This window comes from Taudactylus pleione, unplaced genomic scaffold, assembly GCF_031769625.1.
Source record: "Taudactylus pleione unplaced genomic scaffold, aTauple2 ptg000036l, whole genome shotgun sequence".
In the NCBI taxonomy this organism is placed as follows: Eukaryota; Metazoa; Chordata; class Amphibia; order Anura; family Myobatrachidae; genus Taudactylus; species Taudactylus pleione.
In genome coordinates, this window is record NW_028284438.1 from 1,059,889 (window position 1) to 1,085,081 (window position 25,193).

Genomic DNA, 25,193 nt, shown 5'->3' on the forward strand with positions numbered 1-25,193 from the left:
CAATTGAGTGACCTTATTAACTGTCCTTAAATATGGAGAAGCTGTCCCTGGCTCCCTTCAGATAGCTGCACTGTTAACACTATGACTATATTTAGAGGGATATGCAGGGTATTAGAGCTAGCTTAGGTGCATGTTTGTTACCTCAGGACTCCTGTCGTTTGCAATGCTGAGCTCACCATCTCTGGTTCTGCTCCATAGGGTCATACTTAGTGCCTGAAGTTGCCTACACAACCCACAGCTGTTTCCATTTACAGATATGTCCTCATACTTCTAGCCTCAATACACCATGCAGTGTGACTTTCCTGGTGTGAGTGAGAGGCTAGGTCCCGGCCTACTCTGCTCGTGTCGGGTGTCCTTTTTTGCCGAAAAATTTATTGCAATTTGATGTGACTAGGATGCACCAGCAGACTGTGGTGATTAATTTGATATGTGACACTTGTATATCTGTGTGCACCTGAGTCTGCATATGATCCACAATGGAATTCTGGATGGGAAAAGCTGTGGCCCCTACATTGTAGCACTTCATATACAGACTCAGAGACTTGGTGGCATGAAAATGTACAAGTGTCGCATATAAAATTAATCAGCACAGCTTGCTTGGGCATCCTAGTCGCATCGCATTGTGACTTAGACGCATTTTTGGCAGTCCCTAGGTAAAATCAGCCACTGATTATGTATACAGTATGCTGACGAGAGCATTGCTAAAACTTTATTTGGATATGGCACTTAAGCTACCTATCAAAAGCTTTACAATTGTACTGGTATAAACACCTGATACAGGGCCTGATTCAGAGCCGGACGCAATTTGCGCTCGCTCATTCAGAAAAAGGGGCCGGCTATTTAAATTGAGCGCTCGCTCTTTGCGGTCTGTTGATGCCTCTATGTCTGAGCGAGCGAACGAAACATTCGCTCGCTATTTTGTAAAGATGCCCCCTGGCCGCTCACATCTTACGTCATTTCCGCTATTTATTCGATTAATCGAGTACATCGAAAGGCGTCTGAACTGCTCGCAGTGCTTGTGGTAGGATTTTCCTACCACAATCATGCGAACAGTTCAGGCTAAGAGACAACCAAGTGACGTGGCCGATGACGCTGCTTTGCTAATTATGCACACCCTAAAAACGCCCGTTTTGACCGTTTGGCACGCCTGCGTTCGGATCACCACTCCCCGTTTTCAAGCACCTTCCCCTGTTACCACCCACAAACGCCTCATCCTGTCACTCAAATTAGCAGGCACTCGCTATTTTGCGAGTGCTCGATTTCCGACCACACTGACTGGTTGGCGCATGCGCATTACGACCCATACGCATGCGCAGATGTGCAAACATCGCTCGGAGCGAACGAGCGGCCGCTTACAAGCGGCTCTGAATCAGGCCCACAATCATTATAGTTATGAACTGGTTACATCATTAGGGTATTTATTAGTTAAATATTCCTTTCGGTTCTTGAATTAAAAATGACTATATTGTATATATTACTAAATGAATGCAAATATATACAGATATAAAAGGAATTTACAAATACACAAAAAAGGTACACAGTCAAATGTTTTTTATATTTGACAAATTTCTAATCTATTACATTCTATGCTCTTACAGAATTTTCCTTTTAATGTTTCGCTGTTTGTTCATTGTGGGTTCTTTTGTTACATTTTAGCATGATTAAATAAAAGGAGTGCAGTTGTGAACTGTAGGATGATCACATCAAAGGTAAAAAGAAATGGGCAATTTACTATATCCTTATGATTTATGGCGAAAACTGAACTTTATATAAGCCTTTATTTATTATATGGAAGAAAATGACTGTGATTTTATAAAGCAGTAAGTTTTAAAACAGATTACTTACTGTTCATCCCAAAGGTATTGTTCTGCGACGTTGCTTGTTCCAGTTTAGATGTTTTATCATCCATCTGTTCTTTCAAAACAAAGATACACAGCACCACTTGTGACAATATCAGAACCACAATAAAAATTGTGTGACAAACCCATTGTGGTTGTGTCCAAGTCATGTTAGCAGTGATTCTTGTTAAATGTGATTTCCTAAAACATTGAAAGTTCTATTAGATAATACAGCATTGATTGAAACTTTGAAAAAAGATTCGACATGAATCTGAAACTTTTTATATGCCAAAATACACACTACAATACTATTATACATATATTTATATATTATTTTATTAAAAACAAAATACATTCCAAGAGATCAACACATAATAGAACGTTTGCAAGATCAATTTTAACATACATAGATATAGCTGTTTTACTAAACACTACTCTATATTTAAAATATAATTTTATAACTGATATCGACTAAGAGCAATCTGATCTGTGTTGCAAAACAGTACGGTAATAAAAGTTATAAATGTATGCTTTCAGTCTTTAGACTTGGAGGGGTATTCAATATGAAACGTAAATTTCGCTGTCGAAGTTTACGTTTCCTATCGGAGTTTTTACCTGCGTTAAAGTATCAGGCGCGCGCCCGCTTATCCCCGTATTCAATATGAAATTAACGCAAAAACGATGTTTTCGCTCCCATATTGAATACCCCTATTATGGGGGTATTCAATATGGGAGCGAAAACATAGTTTTTGCGTTAATATCGCACTTTTGATGTCAGTATCGCAGGTTTGACTTTTACACCGTATTCAATTTCAAAGACTTATCGCAGGTTCGAAAAGTCTTTGATAAAAAACGGGGATAACTTTTCACCATTGAATAGGTGTCAAAAAAAAGTGCAGAATTGGGGTTTAGGGGTGCAGGCTTAAAAAAAATAGCCTGCACCCCTGGGAATGACATTTAAAAAAGAACTGTGTCAAAAAAAGTTTAAAAAAAAATAGGGACACTCCAAAAAATGAATTTAAAAATTGGGGTGAAAAAAAAAATGGAAAAAATTGTTTAACAATAGGGAAATAGGTTCAGGGCTATTCTACAAGTATGCGGCAGGTGATTTCTAGAATAGATTTATAGCGGCAGGTGCACAATTGCAGAATTTTTAAAAACTTACTTTAGGGACATCAAAATATGCTAGTACCCATTTTCATGTACCCCAAATTTGATGGGACCACTTAAAAAAATGAAAAAAATAACCTAAGTGCTCTTCTGCATCACTTCTTCAATGTCGGGAAAAAAAACCTGCTGCGGCTATTTAAATCCCCGACTTTCAATTACAGGCTAAAACGGGGGTACCCATAGTGATCCCCCATGTTTTTACAACTTTAGGGGGGTCCTACAATTCTTTTAAGGAAAAATTCATAACTTTACGCAAATCCAACTTCGGAGTCTCCCGTTTTCGTTAATTTCATATTGAATACGGGGATAAGCGGGCTCGCGCCCGATACTTTAACGCAGGTAAAAACTCTGAGATGAAACGTAAACTTCGACAGCGAAGTTTACGTTTCATATTGAATACCCCTCTTAGACTTTACAATTTTAAATAATACAGTATGATTTGCAAAATGATTCACAGTCACATATTAAAAGGGAAAATAAGTAAATAAAATATGTGTCAAAGAATCCATGTACTGGTAATAGACTGTCATATCCAAGAATGGAACAAAGGGCCTGATTCAGAGCCGTTCGCTATTTGCGGTCGTTCGTTCAAAAACAAGGGGTGGCTATTCAAATGATCCGTTCGCAAATTGCAGTCTGTTCACGCCTCTAAGTCTGAACGAGCGAGCAAAACATACGCTCGTTTATTTGTTAAAAACGCCCCCTGGCCGCTCGCACCATACGTCATGTCCGCTATTTATTAGATTAATCGAGTACATCGACCAGCGTATGAACTGCTCGCTATTCTTGTGGTTGGTTTTTGCTACCACAATTTTGCGAACAGTTCTGGCTTAAAAAAAACCCAGTGACGTGGTCAATGACGCTGCTGTTTTAAATATGCACACCCATAAAACGCCCGTTTTGACCTTTAAGCACGCCTGCGTTCTGATTTCCACTCCCCGTTTTCAAGCACCTTCCCCTGTTACCACCCACATACGCCTCATCCTGTCACTCAAATTATCAGGCATTCGCTATTTTGCGAGCACATGAATTTCGGCCGCACTGACTGGTTCGCGCATGCGTATAACGATCCGTACGCATGCGCAGATGTGCGAACATCGCTCGGAACGAGCGTACTGCCGCTAGCGAGTGGCTCTGAATGAGGGCCAAAGATAGTAATATTTTCCATAAATAATAAAACCTTGAGAAAAATCAAGAAAATGTGCATAATACCATCAATTTATCTAAGTGGTGTAGCGCAGAAACTACATGCAATTTTAATTGAGTGCATTACCACTTAGATACAGTTTCTTAGGAATTTTCTGCATAGAGGTACAAATCGCATGATCTGATGTAGACCATCGATGGTTAGATCCATCGATGGCCATGCCTAGAATGATAGCAGCTGCCTTCAGTGTCATATGACTGCAGAACAGCCAATCTGAGGAGAAGGATGAGACAGTGCAGTACATACTGAACATGTGATTTACATCCTTCTTCTTCTGCAGGCTGTGGCTGTACAGTATTCCTGCTGTGGAGGTAAGTGTTTTGAGTTTCATGGCATGTACAATAGGTTAGATGTGCGTGGTGTGGCAAGTAAGCGATTAATGTGTGGCAAATGGATGAGTTGTGTGGAATATTGGGGACTGAGATATAATAATTTGACATTTGCACTGTTGTTTCTCAACAGGAGCTAATAATTGAATGACATGTGGTTTTCACACACATTTATGCAATTATATTACATTTTAAATGATATGGTAAATATTGATGCTCAATTAAACATGACATAATTATTTCTTATGGTACGCTATGATATACTGTATTGATTTACAATTTTATTCTTTACATATTTGAGCCAATCCAGTGCTGCATATTTTCTCTTTTTAAACTTCCAGTACTAGTTTTGCAAATGGTCACTTTGCCCTTGGGAGAACAAGTGTTTTCATTTATACACTTGTTGGTGTACTAAAAATTAAAAGGTATCCCATGTTGTACTCTCAGAAATCTGGTCAAGACACTAAAGGTACAATAAAAAATGATAAAGGTACAATAAATGGCAGTTGCTCAATCATTTTATTGCCATTTCAGGTACATTACATTACAGGTACATGTAAGGGAAGGATTAATCTAAACAAGAAAAACAAAATAAGTTCACCCGGCACAATGCAGTGGACATCATAAAAGAAATACACTACCATGATCAGCAGAGATGGCTTGTATGACTGGTGGCTTACCATATATTTGCAAATGTAAGTAACTAAGACTCTGCATTTCATTTATCATGTGGGATGTAAGTCTCTTTTGCTGGACCATTTCAATGTGCTGGAGAAAATTGTCTTGTTTAGATTAACTCCTCCCTTATATGCACCTTTGAGACATTGGGGATCTGGAGAGAAAGAAGGTTGTTGGGTAGAGCTGGAGAGACACTGGGAGGCTGAAGAGAAAGAAAATGGGCATACTAGAGCTGGAAAGACACTGGAGGGGGTTGGAGAGACAGAAGGGGGATGGCTAGAGCTGGAAAGACACTGGGGGGATGGAGAGACAGAAGGGGGCTGGCTAGATTTAGAGAGACACTGGGGGGCTGGAGAGACAGAAGGGGACACCACCATTTATTTGCCTCACGGCAGCTGGCATGAAATTATGTCCCTGCTGCACATTGCAACGAGATTGTTCATTTATGAGGCACTACTCCTTTAGCATGTGGATGCTTTTCACTTTTAAACCTGATTTTTACCTGTGTGAAGCTCAGTCACTCACAGCTATACTGGTCAGTATAGGCCATGCAACTGTCCATGGATTCCATGGATTCCTCACTTTTCTATATCTGGGCTATTGCCTGATTTGAACGCTATTCTGATGTACTCGCAGTTAACAATTATCAGGGGTTGCTCATGCATCACAGTCACGTTGCACACATGCTGCAAATTAATTGCAATTGTGCTCCCTGTGAGGAATCACTTGCAAATTGATTGGTAGGAAGAGACCGTTATGTGGGTGGGGAGTTCTGGCCAAAAAGCGGGCATGTCGGGGCAGTTACTTGGGAGTGTACTAGCCAGCATCTGCGAACACGCACACAGAGAACAAGGCGCCAGCATCTCAGTTACCACGGCCATTCTGAGTGACCATAACCTCACTCCAGGAATCTGTTTTTGGATCTGTGTACTGCATTTGTGTATGCAGTTGTGGGCAGCTACGAGGGCTACAGTGGGTGTCTCAATACAAAAACTGCCGTCTGATGCATATATTACTAATTGCTAAGCTGCAAAAATCGCAGATCCATTTGCATTAGCGTACAACTCTGAATCAGGCCATATACGCCATTCTATGCATATCACAAGTAGCAGAATGACTAGGCAACAGTTTATATCAGAGCAGAAGCAGGTCTCTTTCGCATAATTGTGCCTCAGGCGAAGATGGAAATAAGAGGATTGTTAAAACATATTATCTACAACAAAAAGTAATCTTACCCATTTATAAATCAGCCCCTGATTTCTGTGAATAAAACTACCTTTTAAGAATAGGACACAGCTCATGGGTCAGTGCTACTGTATGTAATGGCCCCTAAGCTGCAATTATCCAGCCAGCCACTGGGATAAATACTAACCTAACAAAGAAAATGTCACACTCCGGATTATTGAAACCACTTTCTTACCGCTCTGGTGCCTGTCTAGGATAGCACAGAGGTCCGATCATGCTGCACATCACTCCCAGCTGGTGCTGAGGTCTGTCTGTGCTGCTCCTGCCCTGTCTGCTCAGTGTCCTGTTACTGAGCATTGAGATGGCTCTCTGCAGCCTCTTGCTCACAGTGCATCTCCCAGCATAATGGCACACAGGCTGAACGCCAGAGTCCCCTCCTAAGATAGAGTCCAATATGGCTGTGCCCATACTATGTCACCTGACACTCTTCCTCCACTCAGAGCACTGCTCCCCGCCCAGTTGATTGCAGCATCCAATCCCTGGGGATCCTCCCCTATAAATTCCATTTCCAGACTAGCCTCTGTTGCCAGTAAAATGTTGCTTCTAGCTGAAGTTGCAGCTCAGTGCTGAGCTTCCAGGTACTCTGTATTTGAATCTCCCAATCCATTATATACAGTTCCTATATCTGGTAAACAAGTCTCCTATACCATCTTGCACACCAGTCTTGTTTTTACCACTGATACTTTTTCTTATAGCCACCATCAATTCAAGCCGATACATCCAACCATTGGTCTCATCTGATGCTTCCAACATTGGACTCATATTAATTAAGTTCTTAAATTCATCAACATCAGTCCCAACTGATTAAGTTCATTCATTTTTCAACATGGGATTCAAATCCATCAAATTCTTCAAATCATTAACATCAGTCTCAAACCGATCCAACTCTCAATCCAGCGTCAACGATCCCAACAATCCAATTCTGCTCATTCATTCAGTATTATCTTCTCCAGTTCTCATTCCAACCTGCTGTTTAATAAAGACATTCCATTCTTGTTCTCACCTGCAGGCCCATCATACTCTGCAGCTCCTCTACCTCCTTACAGCAATACTTGACGAAGTCCTGGATCAAGCCACCCAGGTTTATTCACACCTCCCAAGTCTGCTCTACAGCCTCCCACACCTGTTCCAGCCCAAACCAACCCTCAGGCGTGTCAGAAAATAGCCCATTAATCTAATAAGAAATTAACCCAGGAGTCAGATCAAATGATGATCCTAAAGTTTGAGTTTGAACTTCTTTGGAGCAAAGGGGATTACTATGAAACTTCTCAAAATATTTTGATTAATAGCAATTTACTATATTTAATTGGAATCAGAGGACTGATTCTCCCATTTCCCATTCAATCATTTATGTAATGGAAGGTACATCAGCTATCTGGCTCTATATCTTCACACCGGAAAATGAAACAATAGGACACATCACCTGATGCAAATACTTCCTTTATCTTTTCATTCACTGTCAGAAGCATTTGCTTTAAACACTTATCTTAAGAAGCAGCTGCTCATCTGAAAGATAAACTCAGATGAAAAGTAATTGGGAACAGAAAGTTTGCAGGATAACATTTCTCATTTCTCAAGAAAGCTGCATTATCAGAAACATAGAATATTGGATTATTTGACCTCTAGCACCTATCAATAAAAGCAGTAACTCTCCTGGGGGATGGCGAGCCAGTGGAAAATGCGAGGAAGAGTTTTGCAGCTATTACTAGTTAGATAATATATGTTGTGTTAAAAGGATTTGAGTAAGCTTTAAACAGTTACACATATAACATGAAAGAAATACAAAAAGTGTTTTGACATTATTTTCTGTTCTATATTTTTGTTTATTAACAGTTAGTTAAATAGCACACACTTATTCCCTAGTGCTTTACGGAGAATGTTTGGTCATTCACTGCCCCAGTAGAGGCTACAATATATATTCCCCTAACTCCACACATATAGGACCTCATTCAGAGTCGGTCGTTGCGGCCGCACGGTCGTACGCCACTGATGTTCGCTAAACTGCGCATGCGTAAAGTTCGCAATGCGCGTGCGCAAACTAGCTGCTACGATCAGAAATTTCTCTCTCCTTGAACATCCAGGTCGGTAGTTTGAGTGACAGAATGAGGCGTTTGTGGGTGGTAACAGGGGAAGGTGCTTGAAAACGGGGGAGTGGAGATCCGAACGCAGGCGTGCCTAATTATGCGAACGGCGTTTTATGGGAGTGCATAATTAACAAAGTAGTGTCATGGCACACGTGACATGGGTGGTTTGTACACTGACCTGATCGTAGTGCTTAAGAGAGGGTATGGTCAACCTTAGCTCTACGACCAGTTCCGATGGTTACCGATGGTCTCGATTAATCCTTATATGGACGGAGATGACGTGTAATGCGTACGAGAAGGGGGCATATTTTTTGTCTTACGGCCGCATTCTCCCCTTGGTCGGCCAGCTAACGATCCGATCTTAAGGACACAACTTGCGAGTGCATAATTTGCATATCCGGCCCCTTTTCCCTTATGACCGTGGGGCCGCAACAACCGACTCTGAATGAGGTCCATAGTGTTTTGAGAAGAATTGAACACAAAACCTCAGTGCTGTGAAGCAGTAATGCTGACCACTACATTAACCGTGTTGCCCATGAAGTATAATCGAATACTGCATTTATGGGTTAATACACTTCATCCTGAAAAATAAAATTAAATCCATACTCTAGAAAAATTAGCATATATTATCTATAATATAAACTCCTTAAATGTCTGTCAAGCAGTTGCACAGTTGAGCTGAGGGAGCCTCACAACTTTCAGTGGCTGCTAGAAACAGAAGTGGAAGGAGTGAGAAACCCCCTCCCCCCAACCTGCACAAATGTACTTGGGAGTGAAGTTGTGAACCCTCCACATGTGCATCCCCCTTGCATCTTTCACCCTCTCAACCCCCTACTGTGACCCCCACCTCGCAACACCTGGGGGAGGATGATAAGAGAGATGAATGTTGGTATGGAGGGAAGTGATACAATTATATGTTTAAATCAGACTTAGGGAGGAATTCAATTAAATGTGAAAAGCCGCAATTTCGCAATAAATTTTCACATGTGCGATTTTTCCGCACCTAAATGCGTATAGTGCAATCCTACTCCCGGAGTTATCGCACATGTGTAAACTCCATAGACAAAAACCGGTGAAAAGTTTTAACCATCTCAGAGCAGGTGAAAAACTGTGCAAAATCTAAATTTTTGGCTAAAAATGTGGGGACTTGGTTCAGAACCCTTTGGACACCCCCCCTAATGACTAATTAGGCAAAATTAATTGTTTAAATAGCTTAATTCCCCTTAATAATGACATGTCATATTTGGGGTGAAAATGTAAAAAGTGTTGGAAACTGATTTTAAAGTATCAGAGTCAGGTATTTTGGGGGCTGTATGGATGGGACAGGTGTTATTAGGATTGCAGGTGGCTGGAGTAGGTGTATTTTTAAATTTTTTAAAAGTGCACTTTATAGACATAAAAATATACCAGCACTCAATTTAATGTACCCCTAATTAACTACAGCAATTATTTTCTCCAAAAATATTGTTTTTTATTGATTTTCCACACTTACAGTATACAAATATGCATATAACAACCATTTCACACAATTTAAGAACCCAAAATACATTTATTAGGTCTATTAACCACTAAACTGACAAATTCTTTTTCCAAAAACCGCTCCAAAATTGTCAGTTTCTTTTATGATTGAATTAGGTCAAGAACATAATTTTAAACTTATCTATCACTATTTTATTTGAAAAATATATTTTTTTAAAGCACAGTGGACCTCATTCAGAGTCGGTCGAAGCGGCCGCACAGTCGTACGGGAAAAGGGGCCGGATATGCAAATTATTCCCTCGCAAGTTGCATCCCTAAGTTCGGATCGGCAGCTGGTCGACCAAGGGGAGGAAGCGGTCGGAAGACAAAAAAATACGCCCCCTTCTCGTACGCATTGCACGTCATCTCCGGGCATATAAGGATTAATCGAGACCATCGGCAACCATCGAAACTGGTCGTAGAGCTTAAGGTTGACCATACCCTCTCTTAAGCTCTACGATCATGTCAGTGTAAAAACCTCCCATATCGCATGTGCCATGACGCTACTTTGTTAATTATGCACTCCCATAAACCATATGCACTCCCACAAAACGCTGTTCGCATAATTAGGCACGCCTGCGTTTGGATCTCCACTCCCCCGTTTTCAAGCACCTTCCCCTGTTACCACCCACAAATGCCTCATTCTGTCACTCAAACTACCGACCTGGCTGTGTTGAAGGAGAGAGAAATTTCTGATCGTAGTGGCTAGTTTGCGCACGCGCTTGCGAACTTTACGCATGCACAGTATAGCGAACATCGGTGGTGTACGACCGTGCGGCCGCTTCGACCGACTCTGAATGAGGTCCAGTGTACCATAAAAATAGCAATTTTTATGTTATACTGTAGTGATGGCCATTGACAGCTGTACCATCAATGGTCCAACCATCGTTAGAAGCCATCAATAGTTTAGCGATTGGTCGAGATCTGTGTAGACCACAACTGCTGATGTTTCCTAACATCGATTGAGGGTTGCCATCAATGGTGCAACATTGATGGCCACCAGCAATAGCAAACGACTTGTTTTCAGTCAGACCGTCAATGGTTTGCAAACCATCGATGGTCAGTTGCCATCCCTAATCAGAGGCTCTGCGATATATATATATATATATATATATACATATACGCATATATATACATATATAAATACGCATATATATATATATATATATACACATATATATATATATATATACATATATATATATACACACACACATATATATATATATATATATATATATAGTCAGGTGCATAAATATTGGGACATTGACAAAATGTTCATATTTTGGCCTCTATTCATCACCACAATGGCTTTGAAATGAAACAAACAAGATGTGCTTTAACTGCAGACTTTCAGATTTAATTTGAGGGTAATTACATCCAAATCAGGTGAACGGTGTAGGAATTACAACGGTTTCTATATGTGCCTCCCACTTTTTAAGGGGCCAAACATAATGGGACTATCAACTCAAAAGCTATTTCATGGACAGGTGTGGGCTATTCCCTCGTTATTTCATTATCAATTAAGCAGGTAAAATGTCTGGAGTTGATTCTAGATGTGACATTTGCATTTGGAATCAGTTGCTGTCAACTCTCAATATGAGATCCATAGAGCTGTCACTATCAGTGAAGCAAGCCATCATTAGGCTGAAAAATCAAAACAAACCCATCAGAGAGATAGCAAAAACATTAGGTGTGGCCAAATCAACTGATTGGAACATTCTTAAAAAGAAAGAACGCACCAGAGAGCTCAGCAACACCAAAAGACCCGGAAGACCACGGAAATCAACTGTGGTGGATGACAGAAGAATAATTTCCCTGGTGAAGAAAAACCCCTTCACAACAGTTGGCCAAATCAAGAACACTCTCCAGGAGGTAGGTGTATATATGTGTCAAAGTCAACAATCAAGAGAAGACTTCACAAGAGTGAATATAGAGGGTTCACCACAAGATGTAAACCATTGGTGAGCCTCAAAAACAAGAAGACCAGATTAGAGTTTGCCAAACAACATCTAAAAAAGCCATTACAGTTCTGGAACAACATCCTATGGACAGATGAGACAAAGATCAACTTGTACCAGAGTGATGGGAAGAGAAGAGTATGGAGAAGGAAAGGAACTGCTCATGATCCAAAACATACCACCTCATCAGTGAAGCATGGTGGTGGTAGTGTCATGGTGTGGGAATGTATGGCTGCCAATGGAAATGGTTCCCTTGTATTTATTGATGATGTGACTGCTGACAAAAGCAGTACAATGAATTCTGAAGTGTTTCAGGCAATATTATATGCTCATATTCAGTCAAATGCTTCAGAACTGATTGGACGGCGCTTCACAGTGCAGATGGACAATGACCCGAAGCATACTGCAAAAGCAACCAAAGAGTTTTTTAAGGCTAAAAAGTGGACTGTTATGCAATGGCCAAGTCAATCCCCTAACCTGAATCTGATTGAGCATGCATTTCACTTGATGAAGACAAAACTGAAGGGAAAATGCCACAAGAACAAACAGGAACTGAAGACATTTGCAGTAGAGGCCTGGCAGAGCATCACCAGGGATGAAACGCAGCGTCTGGTGATGTCTATGCATTCCAGACTTCAGGCTGTAATTGCCTGCAAAGGATTTGCAACAAAGTATTAAAAAGTGAAAGTTAGATTTAGGATTGTTTAGTTTGTCCCATTACTTTTGGCCCCTTAAAAAGTTGGAGGCACATATAGAAACCGTAGTAATTCCTACACCGTTCACCTGATTTGGATGTAATTACCCTCAAATTAAATCTGAAAGTCTGCAGTTAAAGCACATCTTGTTTGTTTCATTTCAAATCCATTGTGGTGGTGAATAGAGGCCAAAATATGAAAATTCTGTCAATGTCCCAATATTTATGCACCTGACTGTTTATAGACATATATATAGGCATATATATATATATATATATATATATATATACATATGCATATATGCATATGTATATATACATGCATATAAATATACACACACATATATATATATATATATATTAGGGGTGTGCACCGGCCACTTTTCGTGTTTTGTGTTTTGGTTTTGGATCTGGATCTTTCTTCGTGTTTTGGATCTGGATTGGTTTTGCCAAAACCACCCTTCCGTGTTTTGGGTTCTGGGTTTTGTGTTTTGGATCTGTATTTTTTTGAAAAAAAGCATAAAAACAGCTAAAATCACAGAATTTGTAGGTTTTTCTGCTCCTATGCTATTATTAACCTCAATAACCTTAATTTCCACTCATTTCCAGTCTATTCTGAATACCTCACACCTCACAATAGTGTTTTTATGTCCAAAAGGTTGCACCGAGGTAGCTGGATGACTATGCTAAGCGACACGAGTGGGCGGCACAAACACGTGACCCATCTAGGCGTGAAACTGCAGTGGCAGACAGGATGGCATTGAAAAACTAGGCCCCAAACTGTACATAATGCAAAGAAAAAAAAGAGGTGCAAGATGGAATTGTCCTTGGGCCCTCCCACCCACCCTTATGTTGTATAAACAGGACATGCACACTTTAACAAACCAATCATTTCAGCGCCAGGGTCTGCCACACAACTGTGGCTGAAATGATTGGTTCGTTTGGGCCCCCACAAAACAAGCTGGCAATTTATCTGTCCCTGCACAAACTGGCTCTACGGAGGCAAGAAGTCGTCCTCATCCTCCTCATCCACAGATTCCTCACCCTCTTCAGTGTTATGTACATCCTCATCCTCACAGAGTATTAATTCGTCCCTGCTGGAACCACAGGTCCCTCTGTACGTTCTGGAGGCTGGTCTCCCTGGAAGAGTTGATCATTCATTTTATGAACATCATCTTCTCCACATTTTGTGGAAGCAACCTCCTACGCCTTTCGCTAACAAGGTTCCCGGCTGCACTAAACACTCTTTCGGAGTACACACTGGAGGGGGGGCAACTCAGGTAAAATAGAGCCAGTTTGTGCAGGGACCTCCAAATTGCTTCTTTTTCCTGCCAGTACAGGTACGGACTGTCTGACATGCCTACTTGGATGCTGTCACCGATGTAATCCTTTAACAGACAGACGCACGCTTGTCGCTGCTGCTTTGAGGATTCAAGTGCGGCTACAGCCCACACAATTCACAAAGACAGAAAAAAAAAAAGAATATTTTTATTGTTTGTGGAGCACACTTTGAGGGTTACACCACCCTCTAACAGACAGACGCACGCTTGTCGCTGCTGCTTTGAGGATGCAAGTGCGGCTACAGCCCACACAATTCACAAAGACAGAAAAAAGAAGAATATTTTTATTCTTTGTGTAGCACACTTTGAGGGTGTCACCACCCTTTAACAGACAGACGCACGCTTGTCGCTGCTGCTTTAAGGATGCAGGTGCGGCTACAGCCCACACATTTCACAAAGACCGAAAAAAAAAGAACAATATTTTAATTGTTTGTGTAGCACACTTTGAGGGTGTCACCACCCTTTAACAGACAGACGCACGCTTGTCGCTGCTGCTTTAAGGATGCAGGTGCGGCTACAGCCCACACAATTCACAAAGACAGAAAAGAGAAGAATATTTTTATTGTTTGTGTAGCACACTTTGAGGGTGTCACCACCCTTTAACAGACAGACGCACGCTTGTCGCTGCTGCTTTGAGGATGCAAGTGCGGCTACATCGCACACAAGTCACAAACACATAAAAAAAATAGTTTTTTATTTTTTGGAGCACTTTGAGAGTTACACCACCCTTTAACAGACAGACGCACGCTTGTCGCTGCTGCTTTAAGGATGCAGGTGCGGCTACAGCCCACACATTTCACAAAGACCGAAAAAAAAGAACAATATTTTAATTGTTTGTGTAGAACACTTTGAGGGTGTCACCACCCTTTAACAGACAGACGCACGCTTGTCGCTGCTGCTTTAAGGATGCAGGTGCGGCTACAGCCCACACAATTCACATAGACAGATAAAAGAAGAATATTTTTATTGTTTGTGTAGCACACTTTGAGGGTGTCACCACCCTTTAACAGACAGACACACGCTTGTCGCTGCTGCTTTAAGGATGCAGGTGCGGCTACAGCCCACACATTTCACAAAGACCGAAAAAAAAAGAACAATATTTTAATTGTTTGTGTAGCACACTTTGAGGGTGTCACCACCCTTTAACAGACAGACGCATGCTTGTCGCAGCTGCTTTAAGGATGCAGGTGCGGCTACAGCCCACACAATTCACAAAGAGAAAAAAGAACAATATTTTAATTGTTTGTGTAGCACACTTTGAGGGTGTCACCACCCTTTAACAGACAGACGCACGCTTGTCGCTGCTGCTTTAAGGATGCAGGTGCGGCTACAGCCCACACAATTCACAAAGACAGAAAAAAGAAGAATATTTTTATTGTTTGTGTAGCACACTTTGAGGGTGTCACCACCCTTTAACAGACAGACGCACGCTTGTCGCTGCTGCTTTGAGGATGCAAGTGCGGCTACATCGCACACAAGTCACAAACACATTAAAAAAATAGTTTTTTATTTTTTGGAGCACTTTGTGAGTTACACCACCCTTTAACAGACAGACGCACACTTGTCGCTGCTGCTTTAAGGATGCAGGTGCGGCTACAGCCCACACAATTCACAAAGACAGAAAAAAGAAGAATATTTTTATTGTTTGTGTAGCACACTTTGAGGGTGTCACCACCCTTTAACAGACAGACGCACGCTTGTCGCTGCTGCTTTGAGGATGCAAGTGTGGCTACATCGCACACAAGTCACAAACACATTAAAAAATTTTTTTTTATTTTTTGGAGCACTTTGAGAGTTACAACACCCTTTAACAGACAGACGCACGCTTGTCGCTGCTGCTTTGAGGATGCAAGTGCGGCTACAGCCCACACAATTCACAAAGACAGAAAAAAAAAGAACAATATTTTAATTGTTTGTGTAGCACACTTTGAGGGTGTCACCACCCTTTAACAGACAGACGCACGCTTGTCGCTGCTGCTTTAAGGATGCAGGTGCGGCTACAGCCCACACATTTCACAAAGACAGAAAAAAAAAGAACAATATTTTAATTGTTTGTGTAGCACACTTTGAGGGTGTCACCACCCTTTAACAGACAGACGCACGCTTGTCGCTGCTGCTTTGAGGATGCAGGTGGAATCTAGACGGGATTTGGAACCGAGGACACACTACCTCCATCAATTGTCTAAATCCCACTGCACTAATGTCGGATACCGGACGCACGTCTAACACCAACATAGCAGTCAAGGCCTCAGTTATACGTTTTGCTTCAGGATGACTGCTGTCGTACTTCATCCTCATCGCTAGGGACTGTTGGAGGGTCAATTGTTTAGTAAAAGTAGTGATGTTCCTACTTCCTCTCTGGGATGATGAACAACTCCCAGCAGCAGCAACAGCACTAGTAGGAAGTGGTTCTTGATCTTTCCCTATTTTATTTTTATCAGAGAAAGTTTGGTCCTCCATTTATGTTATATTGATATATATACGTGCGGCTAAAGCGCACACAAACACAGAAAATATTTTTTTATTTTTGCTGGAGAGTAGTGCACTTTGTGGGTTACACCACCCTTTAAGAAATGAGCCAGCCGGCTCTTTACTTATGGGACACAGGCGCACGCTTGGCGCTGCTCCTTTGTTGATGCACGTGCAGCCACAGTGCACACAAGTCACAAACACAGAAAATATATATTTTTTTGGTTTGGAGTGTACTTTGGGGGTTACAGAACTCTTTAACGGTCAAGCCAGCCGGCCCTTTACTTATGACACAGGCGCACGCTTGGCACTACTTTGTTGATGCACGTGCGGCTACTGCGCACACAATTCACAAACACAGAAAATAATTTTGTTTTTGGTTTGGACTGGAGTGTACTTTCGGGGGTTACAGCACCCTTTAACGGTCAAGCCAGCCGGCCCTTTACTTATGACACAGGCGCACGCTTGGCACTACTTTGTTGATGCACGTGCGGCTACTGCGCACACAATTCACAAACACAGAAAATAATTTTTTTTTTGGTTTGGACTGGAGTGTACTTTCGGGGGTTACAGCACCCTTTAACGGTCAAGCCAGCCGGCCCTTTACTTATGACACAGGCGCACGCTTGGCACTACTTTGTTGATGCACGTGCGGCTACTGCGCACACAATTCACAAACACAGAAAATAAATTTTTTTTTGGTTTGGACTGGAGTGTACTTTGGGGGTTACAGCACCCTTTAACGGTCAAGCCAGCTGGCCCTTTACTTATGACACAGGCGCACGCTTGGCACTACTTTGTTGAGGCACATGCGGCTACTGCGCACACAATTCACAAACACAGAAAATAATTTTTTTTTTGGTTTGGACTGGAGTGTACTTTGGGGGTTACAGCACCCTTTAACGGTCAAGCCAGCCGGCCCTTTACTTATGACACAGGCGCACACTTGGCACTACTTTGTTGATGCACGTGCGGCTACTGCGCACACAATTCACAAACACAGAAAATAATTTTTTTTCGGTTTGGACTGGAGTGTACTTTGGGGGTTACAGCACCCTTTAACAGTCAAGCCAGCCAGCCCTTTACTTATGACACAGGCGGACGCTTGGCACTACTTTGTTGATGCACGTGCGGCTACTGCACACACAATTCACAAACACAGAAAATAATTTTTTTTTTGGTTTGGACTGGAGTGTACTTTCGGGGGTTACAGCACCCTTTAATGGTCAAGCCAGCCGGCCCTTTACTTATGACACAGGCGCACGCTTGGCACTACTTTGTTGATGCACGTGCGGCTACTGCGCACACAATTCACAAACACAGAAAATAAATTTTTTTTTGGTTTGGACTGGAGTGTACTTTGGGGGTTACAGCACCCTTTAACGGTCAAGCCAGCTGGCCCTTTACTTATGACACAGGCGCACGCTTGGCACTACTTTGTTGATGCACATGCGGCTACTGCGCACACAATTCACAAACACAGAAAATAATTTTTTTTTTGGTTTGGACTGGAGTGTACTTTGGGGGTTACAGCACCCTTTAACGGTCAAGCCAGCCGGCCCTTTACTTATGACACAGGCGCACGCTTGGCACTACTTTGTTGATGCACGTGCGGCTACTGCGCACACAATTCACAAACACAGAAAATAATTTTTTTTTTGGTTTGGACTGGAGTGTACTTTCGGGGGTTACAGCACCCTTAACAGTCAAGCCAGCCGGCCCTTTACTTATGACACAGGCGCACGCTTGGCACTACTTTGTTGATGCACGTGCGGCTACTGCGCACACAATTCACAAACACAGAAAATAAATTTTTTTTTGGTTTGGACTGGAGTGTACTTTGGGGGTTACAGCACCCTTTAACGGTCAAGCCAGCTGGCCCTTTACTTATGACACAGGCGCACGCTTGGCACTACTTTGTTGATGCACATGCGGCTACTGCGCACACAATTCACAAACACAGAAAATAATTTTTTTTTTGGTTTGGACTGGAGTGTACTTTGGGGGTTACAGCACCCTTTAACGGTCAAGCCAGCCGGCCCTTTACTTATGACACAGGCGCACGCTTGGCACTACTTTGTTGATGCACGTGCGGCTACTGCGCACACAATTCACAAACACAGAAAATAATTTTTTTTTTGGTTTGGACTGGAGTGTACTTTCGGGGGTTACAGCACCCTTAACAGTCAAGCCAGCCGGCCCTTTACTTATGACACAGGCGCACGCTTGGCACTACTTTGTTGATGCACGTGCGGCTACTGCGCACACAATTCACAAACACAGAAAATAATTTTTTTTTTGGTTTGGACTGGAGTGTACTTTCGGGGGTTACAGCACCCTTAACGGTCAAGCCAGCCGGCCCTTTACTTATGACACAGGCGCACGCTTGGCACTACTTTGTTGATGCACGTGCGGCTACTGCGCACACAATTCACAAACACAGAAAATAATTTTTTTTTGGGTTTGGACTGGAGTGTACTTTCGGGGGTTACAGCACCCTTAACGGTCAAGCCAGCCGGCCATTTACTTATGACACAGGCTCACGCTTGGCACTACTTTGTTGATGCACATGCGGCTACTGCGCACACAATTCACAAACACTGAAAATAATTTTTTTTTTGGTTTGGACTGGAGTGTACTTTGGGGGTTACAGCACCCTTTAACGGTCAAGCCAGCCGGCCCTTTACTTATGACACAGGCGCACGCTTGGCACTACTTTGTTGATGCACGTGCGGCTACTGCGCACACAATTCACAAACACAGAAAATATATTATTTTTTTAGCACTTGGGGGGAGCACCCCTGATGGACAGAGCACCCCCTGGACAACACTACAGCACCTCTTTAGGACTGGGACACTGCACAGGACTTTGGAGTGGACACAGCCCCTATGGAGAACTGACTGCACAACACAGTCCAGCCAGCCCCTATGGACTTTGAAGTAGTGGACACAGCCCCTATTAACAACAGCAGCACAGCACAACACAGCCAGCCCCTATGGACTTTGAAGTAGTGGACAACAGCAGCACTACACTACACTACACTACACAGCCCTAACTCCCACCCTCCCTCTTCACTGTCCACAGCCGAGTGAGAAAATGGCGCCGACGTGGGTACCTTATATAGGATACAAAACCCGCGAGACTCGGAAGGCGGGATGATGACGTTTTGCCTCGATTTCAGATCCGAGTCAGGCGGGAAAAGTCGAGCCTGATTCGGATTGGACTCGGATCGGGGGGGCTCGGGGGGGTTCGGATTTCAGAAATCCGAACCCGCTCACCCCTAATATATATATATATATATGTATATGACATATATATATATATATATATATATATATATAGAGAAGAAAATGCAAGGATCGCACACTCATAGATAATGATGATGATAATGATAATGATGCTAGGTTATAAAAGTAGTATAACAGCATATCCAAAACAGGACAACCTAAGGTGTGCTGGTTGTCCTGTTTTGGATATGCTGTTTTATATATATATATATATATATATATATTATGGGTGTGCACCGGCCACTTTTCGTGTTTTGTGTTTTGGTTTTGGATCTGGATCTTTCTTCGTGTTTTGGATCTGGATTGGTTTTGCCAAAACCACCCTTCCGTGTTTTGGGTCCTGGGTTTTGTCTTTTGGATCTGTATTTTTTTTTAAAAAGCATAAAAACAGCTAAAATCACAGAATTTGTGGGTTTTTCTGCTCCTACGCTATTATTAACCTCAATAACCTTAATTTCCACTCATTTCTAGTCTATTCTGAACACCTCACACCTCACAATAGTGTTTTTATGTCCAATAAGTTGCACCGAGGTAGCTGGATGACTATGCTAAGCGACACTAGTGGGCGGCACAAACACGTGACCCATCTAGGAGTGATACTGCAGTGGCAGACAGGATGGCAGTTTGAAAAACTAGGCCCCAAACTGTACATAATTCAAAGAAAAAAAAGAGGTGCAAGATGGAATTGTCCTTGGGCCCTCCCACCCACCCTTATGTTGTATAAACAGGACATGCACACTTTAACAAAGCAATCATTCAGCGCCAGGGTCTGCCACACAACTGTGGCTGAAATGATTGGTTCATTTGGGCCCCCACAAAACAAGCTGGCAATTAATCTGTCCCTGCACAAACTGGCTCTACGGAGGCAAGATGTCGTCCTCATCCTCCTCATCCACCGTTTCCTCACCCTCTTCAGTGTTGTGTACATCCTCATCCTCACAGAGTATTAACTCGTCCCAACTGGAATCCACCACCACAGGTCCCTCTGTACGTTCTGGAGGCTGGTCTTCCTGGAAGAGTTGATAATTCATTTTTATGAACATCATCTTCTCCACATTTTGTGGAAGCAACCTCCTACGCCTTTCGCTGACAAAGTTCCAGGCTGCACTAAACACTCTTTCGGAGTACACACTGGAGGGGGGGCAACTCAGGTAAAATAGAGCCAGTTTGTACAGGGGCCTCCAAATTGCCTCTTTTTCCTACCAGTACAGGTATGGACTGTCTGACATGCCTACTTCGATGCTGTCACCGATGTAATCCTCCACTATTCTGTCAATGGTGACAGTATCATATGTAGTGACAGTAGACATGTCAGAAATTGTTGCCAGGTCCTTCAGTCTGGACCAGATGTCCAAACTTGGTCCTGCCTGCCCTGCATCACCGCCAGCGGGTTGCTTAGGATAGCTAAGTTTTTTCCTGGCAGCCCCAGTTGCGGGAGAAAATGAAGAAGGAGCTGTTGACGTGTCACGTTCCGCTTCAGCTGACAGTGTGTTTACCAGCAGGTCTTTGCACCTCTGCAGGCTTGTGTCGGCTGGAAAGAGAAACACCACATAGGCTTTAAACCTAGGATCGAGCACAGTGGCTAAAATGTAGTGGTCTGATTTCAACAGATTGACCACCCTGGAATCCTGGAAAAGCGAATGAAGGGCTTCATCCACAAGTCCCACATGCCGAGCGGAATCGCTCCGTCTTAGCTCCTCCTTCACTTTCTCCAGCTGCTTCTGCAAAAGCCTGATGAGGGGAATGACCTGACTCAAGCTGGCAGTGTCTGAACTGACTTCACGTGTGGCAAGTTCGAAGGGCTGGAGAACCTTGCACAACACGGAAATCATTCTCCACTGCGCTTGAGTCAAGTGCATACCCCCTCCTTTGCCTATGTCATAGGTGGATGTATAGGCTTGAATGGCCTTTTGCTGTTCCTCCATCCTCTGAAGCATATGGAGGGTTGAGTTCCACCGCGTCACAACCTCTTGCTTCAGGTGATGGCAGGGCAAGTTCAAGAGTGTTTGCTGGCGCTCCAGTCTTCGGCACGCAGTCACTGAATGGCGAAAGTTGCCAGAAATTTTTCGGGCCACCCAAAGCATCTCCTGCACGCCCCTGTTGCTTTTCAGAAAATTCTGCACCACCAAGTTTATTGTGTGAGCAAAACATGGGACGTGCTGGAATTTGCCTAGATGTAATTCCCGCACAATATTGGTGGCGTTGTCAGAATCACAAATCCCCAGGAGAGTCTAAGTGGGGTAAGCCACTGGGCGATGATTTCCCTCAGTTTCTCTAAGAGGTTGTCGGCAGTGTGCCTCTTACAGAAACCAGTGATACACAGCGTAGCCTGCCTTGGAACGAGCTGGCATTTCTGAGATGCTGCTACTGGTGAGGCTGCTGCTGTTGCTGCGTAAGGTGATACATCTACCCAGTGGGCTGTCACTGTCATATAGTCCTTAGCCTGCCCTGTTCCACTTGTCCGTGGTTAAATGGACATTGGGTACAACCGCATTTTTCAGGACACTGTGGACACTTTTTCTGCCGTTTCTGTACAGTCTCGGTATTGCCTGCCTAGTGAAGTGGAATCTAGATGGGATTTGGAACCGGGGACACACTACCTCCATCAATTGTCTAAATCCCACTGCACTAATGATGGATACCGGACGCATGTCTAACACCAACATAGCAGTCAAGGCCTCAGTTATGCGTTTTGCTTCAGGATGACTGCTGTCGTACTTCATCCTCCTCGCTAAGGACTGTTGGAGGGTCAATTGTTTAGTAAAAGTAGTGGTGGTCCTACTTCCTCTCTGGGATGATGAATGACTCCCAGCAGCAGCAACAGCAGCAGCAGGAGGCGTAGCAATGCAGGATCCTCCGGAGGAATCCCGGATAGGAGAGTCAGTCATGCCAGTGACATGGCCTGCAGGACTACTTCCGATCCTGACTAAGGAGGAAATTGATTAGGAGGGAGTTGACAGTGTGGTTTGCAGGTGCTTGGATACAACAGGACAACGGGATTTAGGTGTCCCTGGACTGCTTACGGTCTTAGCCAAAGTTTCTGAACTTGACAGTAACTTTTTATGAATGCGCTGCAGGTGCCGTATAAGGGAGGATGTTCCTAGGTGGTTAACGTCCCTACCCCTACTTATTCCACCTATACATATGGTAGATATGGCAAGACAGTTGTTGTCCGGATTTGGATAGAAATATTGCCAGACCAAAGAGGTGGAATGTTTGGTCTTCTGCCCAGGCATGACCGTGATGGGCTTTTTCATCCCACGGACAACAACTGTCTCCCCCGGAGCCTGATTTAAACAAACCACATCACCATCAGAATCCTCCTCGCCAACTTCCTCCTCAGCGCCAGCTACACCAGTATCCTCATCCTGTTGTACTTCAACAGTGACATCTTCAATTTGCATATCAGCAAGTGGACTGTGGGTGCTCCTTTCAGCACTTGCAGGGGGCGTGCAAATGGTGGAAAGAGCCACCTCTTCCCGTCCAGTGCTGGGAAGGTCAGGCATCGCAACCACCACCACACTTGGACTCTCCTTGGGGATTTGTGATATCTTCTTAGAACACACAGTTCTTCGCTGTGCTTTTGCCAGCTTAACTCATTTGATTTTTTTAGTGGGAGGAGGGCTTCCATCGTCATGTGAAGCTGAACCACTAGTCATGAACATAGGGAAAGACCTTAGCCATTCCTTGCCACTCCGTGTCGTAAATGGCATATTGGCAAGTTTACGTTTCTCTTCAGATGATTTAAATGTTTTTTTCAAGGTCATTTTCCTGAACTTTGTTATTTGGGATTGTATGTGCCCTCTACTATGACATTGGGCATCGGCCTTGGCAGACGACGTTGATGGCATGTTATCGTCTATGTCATGACTAGTGGCAGCAGCTTCAGCACTAGGAGGAAGTGGTTCTTGATCTTTCCCTATTTTATTTTTATCGGAGAAAGTTTGGTCCTCCATTTATGTTATATTGATATATACGTGCGGCTAAGGCGCACACAAACACAGAAAATATTTTTTTATTTTTGTTATAGACTAGTGCACTTTGTGGGTTACACCACCCTTTAAGAAATGTGCCAGCCAGCCCTTTACTTATGGGACACAGGCGCACGCTTGGCGCTGCTCCTTTGTTGATGCACGTGCAGCCACAGTGCACACAATTCACAAACACAGAAAAATATTTTTTTATTTTGTTTGGAGTGCCCTTTGGGGGTTACAGCACCCTTTAACGGACAAGCCAGCCGGCCTTTTACTTATGGGACACAGGCGCACGCTTGGCACTGCTCCTTCGCTGAAGCACGTGCAGCTACAGTGCACACAATTCACAAACACAGAAAAATATATATTTTTATTTTGTTTGGAGTGCCCTTTGGGGGTTACAGCACCCTTTAGTGGTCAATCCAGCCGGCCCTTTATTTATGGGACACAGGCGCACGCTTGGCACTACTTTGTTGATGCACGTGCGGCTACTGCGCACACAATTCACAAACACAGAAAATATTTTTTTATTTTGTTTGGAGTGCCCTTTGGGGGTTACAGCAACCTTTAGCGGTCAATCCAGCCGGCCCTTTATTTATGGGACACAGGCGCACGCTTGGCACTACTTTGTTGATGCACGTGCGGCTACTGCGCACACAATTCACAAACACAGAAAATATTTTTTTATTTTGTTTGGAGTGTACTTTGGGGGTTACAGCACCCTTTAACGGACAAGCCAGCCGGCCCTTTACTTAAGACACAGGCGCACGCTTGGCACTACTTTGTTGATGCACGTGCGGCTACTGCGCACACAATTCACAAACACAGAAAATATTTTTTTTTTGTTTGGAGTGTACTTTGGGGGTTACAGCACCCTTTAGCGGACAATCCAGCCAGCCCTTTATTTATGGGACACAGGCGTACGCTTGGCACTACTTTGTTGATGCACGTGCGGCTACTGCGCACACAATTCACAAACACAGAAAATATTTTTTTATTTTGTTTGGAGTGTACTTTGGGGGTTACAGCACCCTTTAACGGACAAGCCAGCCGGCCCTTTACTTATGACACAGGCGCATGCTTGGCACTACATTGTTGATGCACGTGCGGCTACTGCGCATACAATTCACAAACACAGAAAATATTTTTTTATTTTGTTTGGAGTGTTCTTTGGGGGTTACAGCACCCTTTAACGGACAAGCCAGCCGGCCCTTTACTTATGACACAGGCGCACGCTTGGCACTACTTTGTTGATGCACGTGCGGCTACTGCGCACACAATTCACAAACAAAAAAATATTTTTTTATTTTGTTTGGAGTGCCTTTTGGGGGTTACAGCACCCTTTAATGGACAAGCCAACTGGCCTTTTACTTATGGGACACAGGCGCACGCTTGCCA

At 43.2% G+C, this 25,193-nt stretch overlaps 1 protein-coding gene across 1 annotated transcript in view; it reads right to left on the reverse strand.

The window, feature by feature from the left end:
• The window catches only part of LOC148538789 (uncharacterized), a 171,985-nt gene that overhangs the window by 123,918 nt on the left and 22,874 nt on the right, over positions 1 to 25,193 (reverse strand). Inside the window, exon 2 of the mRNA XM_088452244.1 lies at positions 1,846 to 2,039. Within this exon, the coding sequence (XP_088308370.1) occupies positions 1,846 to 2,039 (194 nt within the window). The remainder of the gene's footprint in view (positions 1 to 1,845; positions 2,040 to 25,193) is intronic.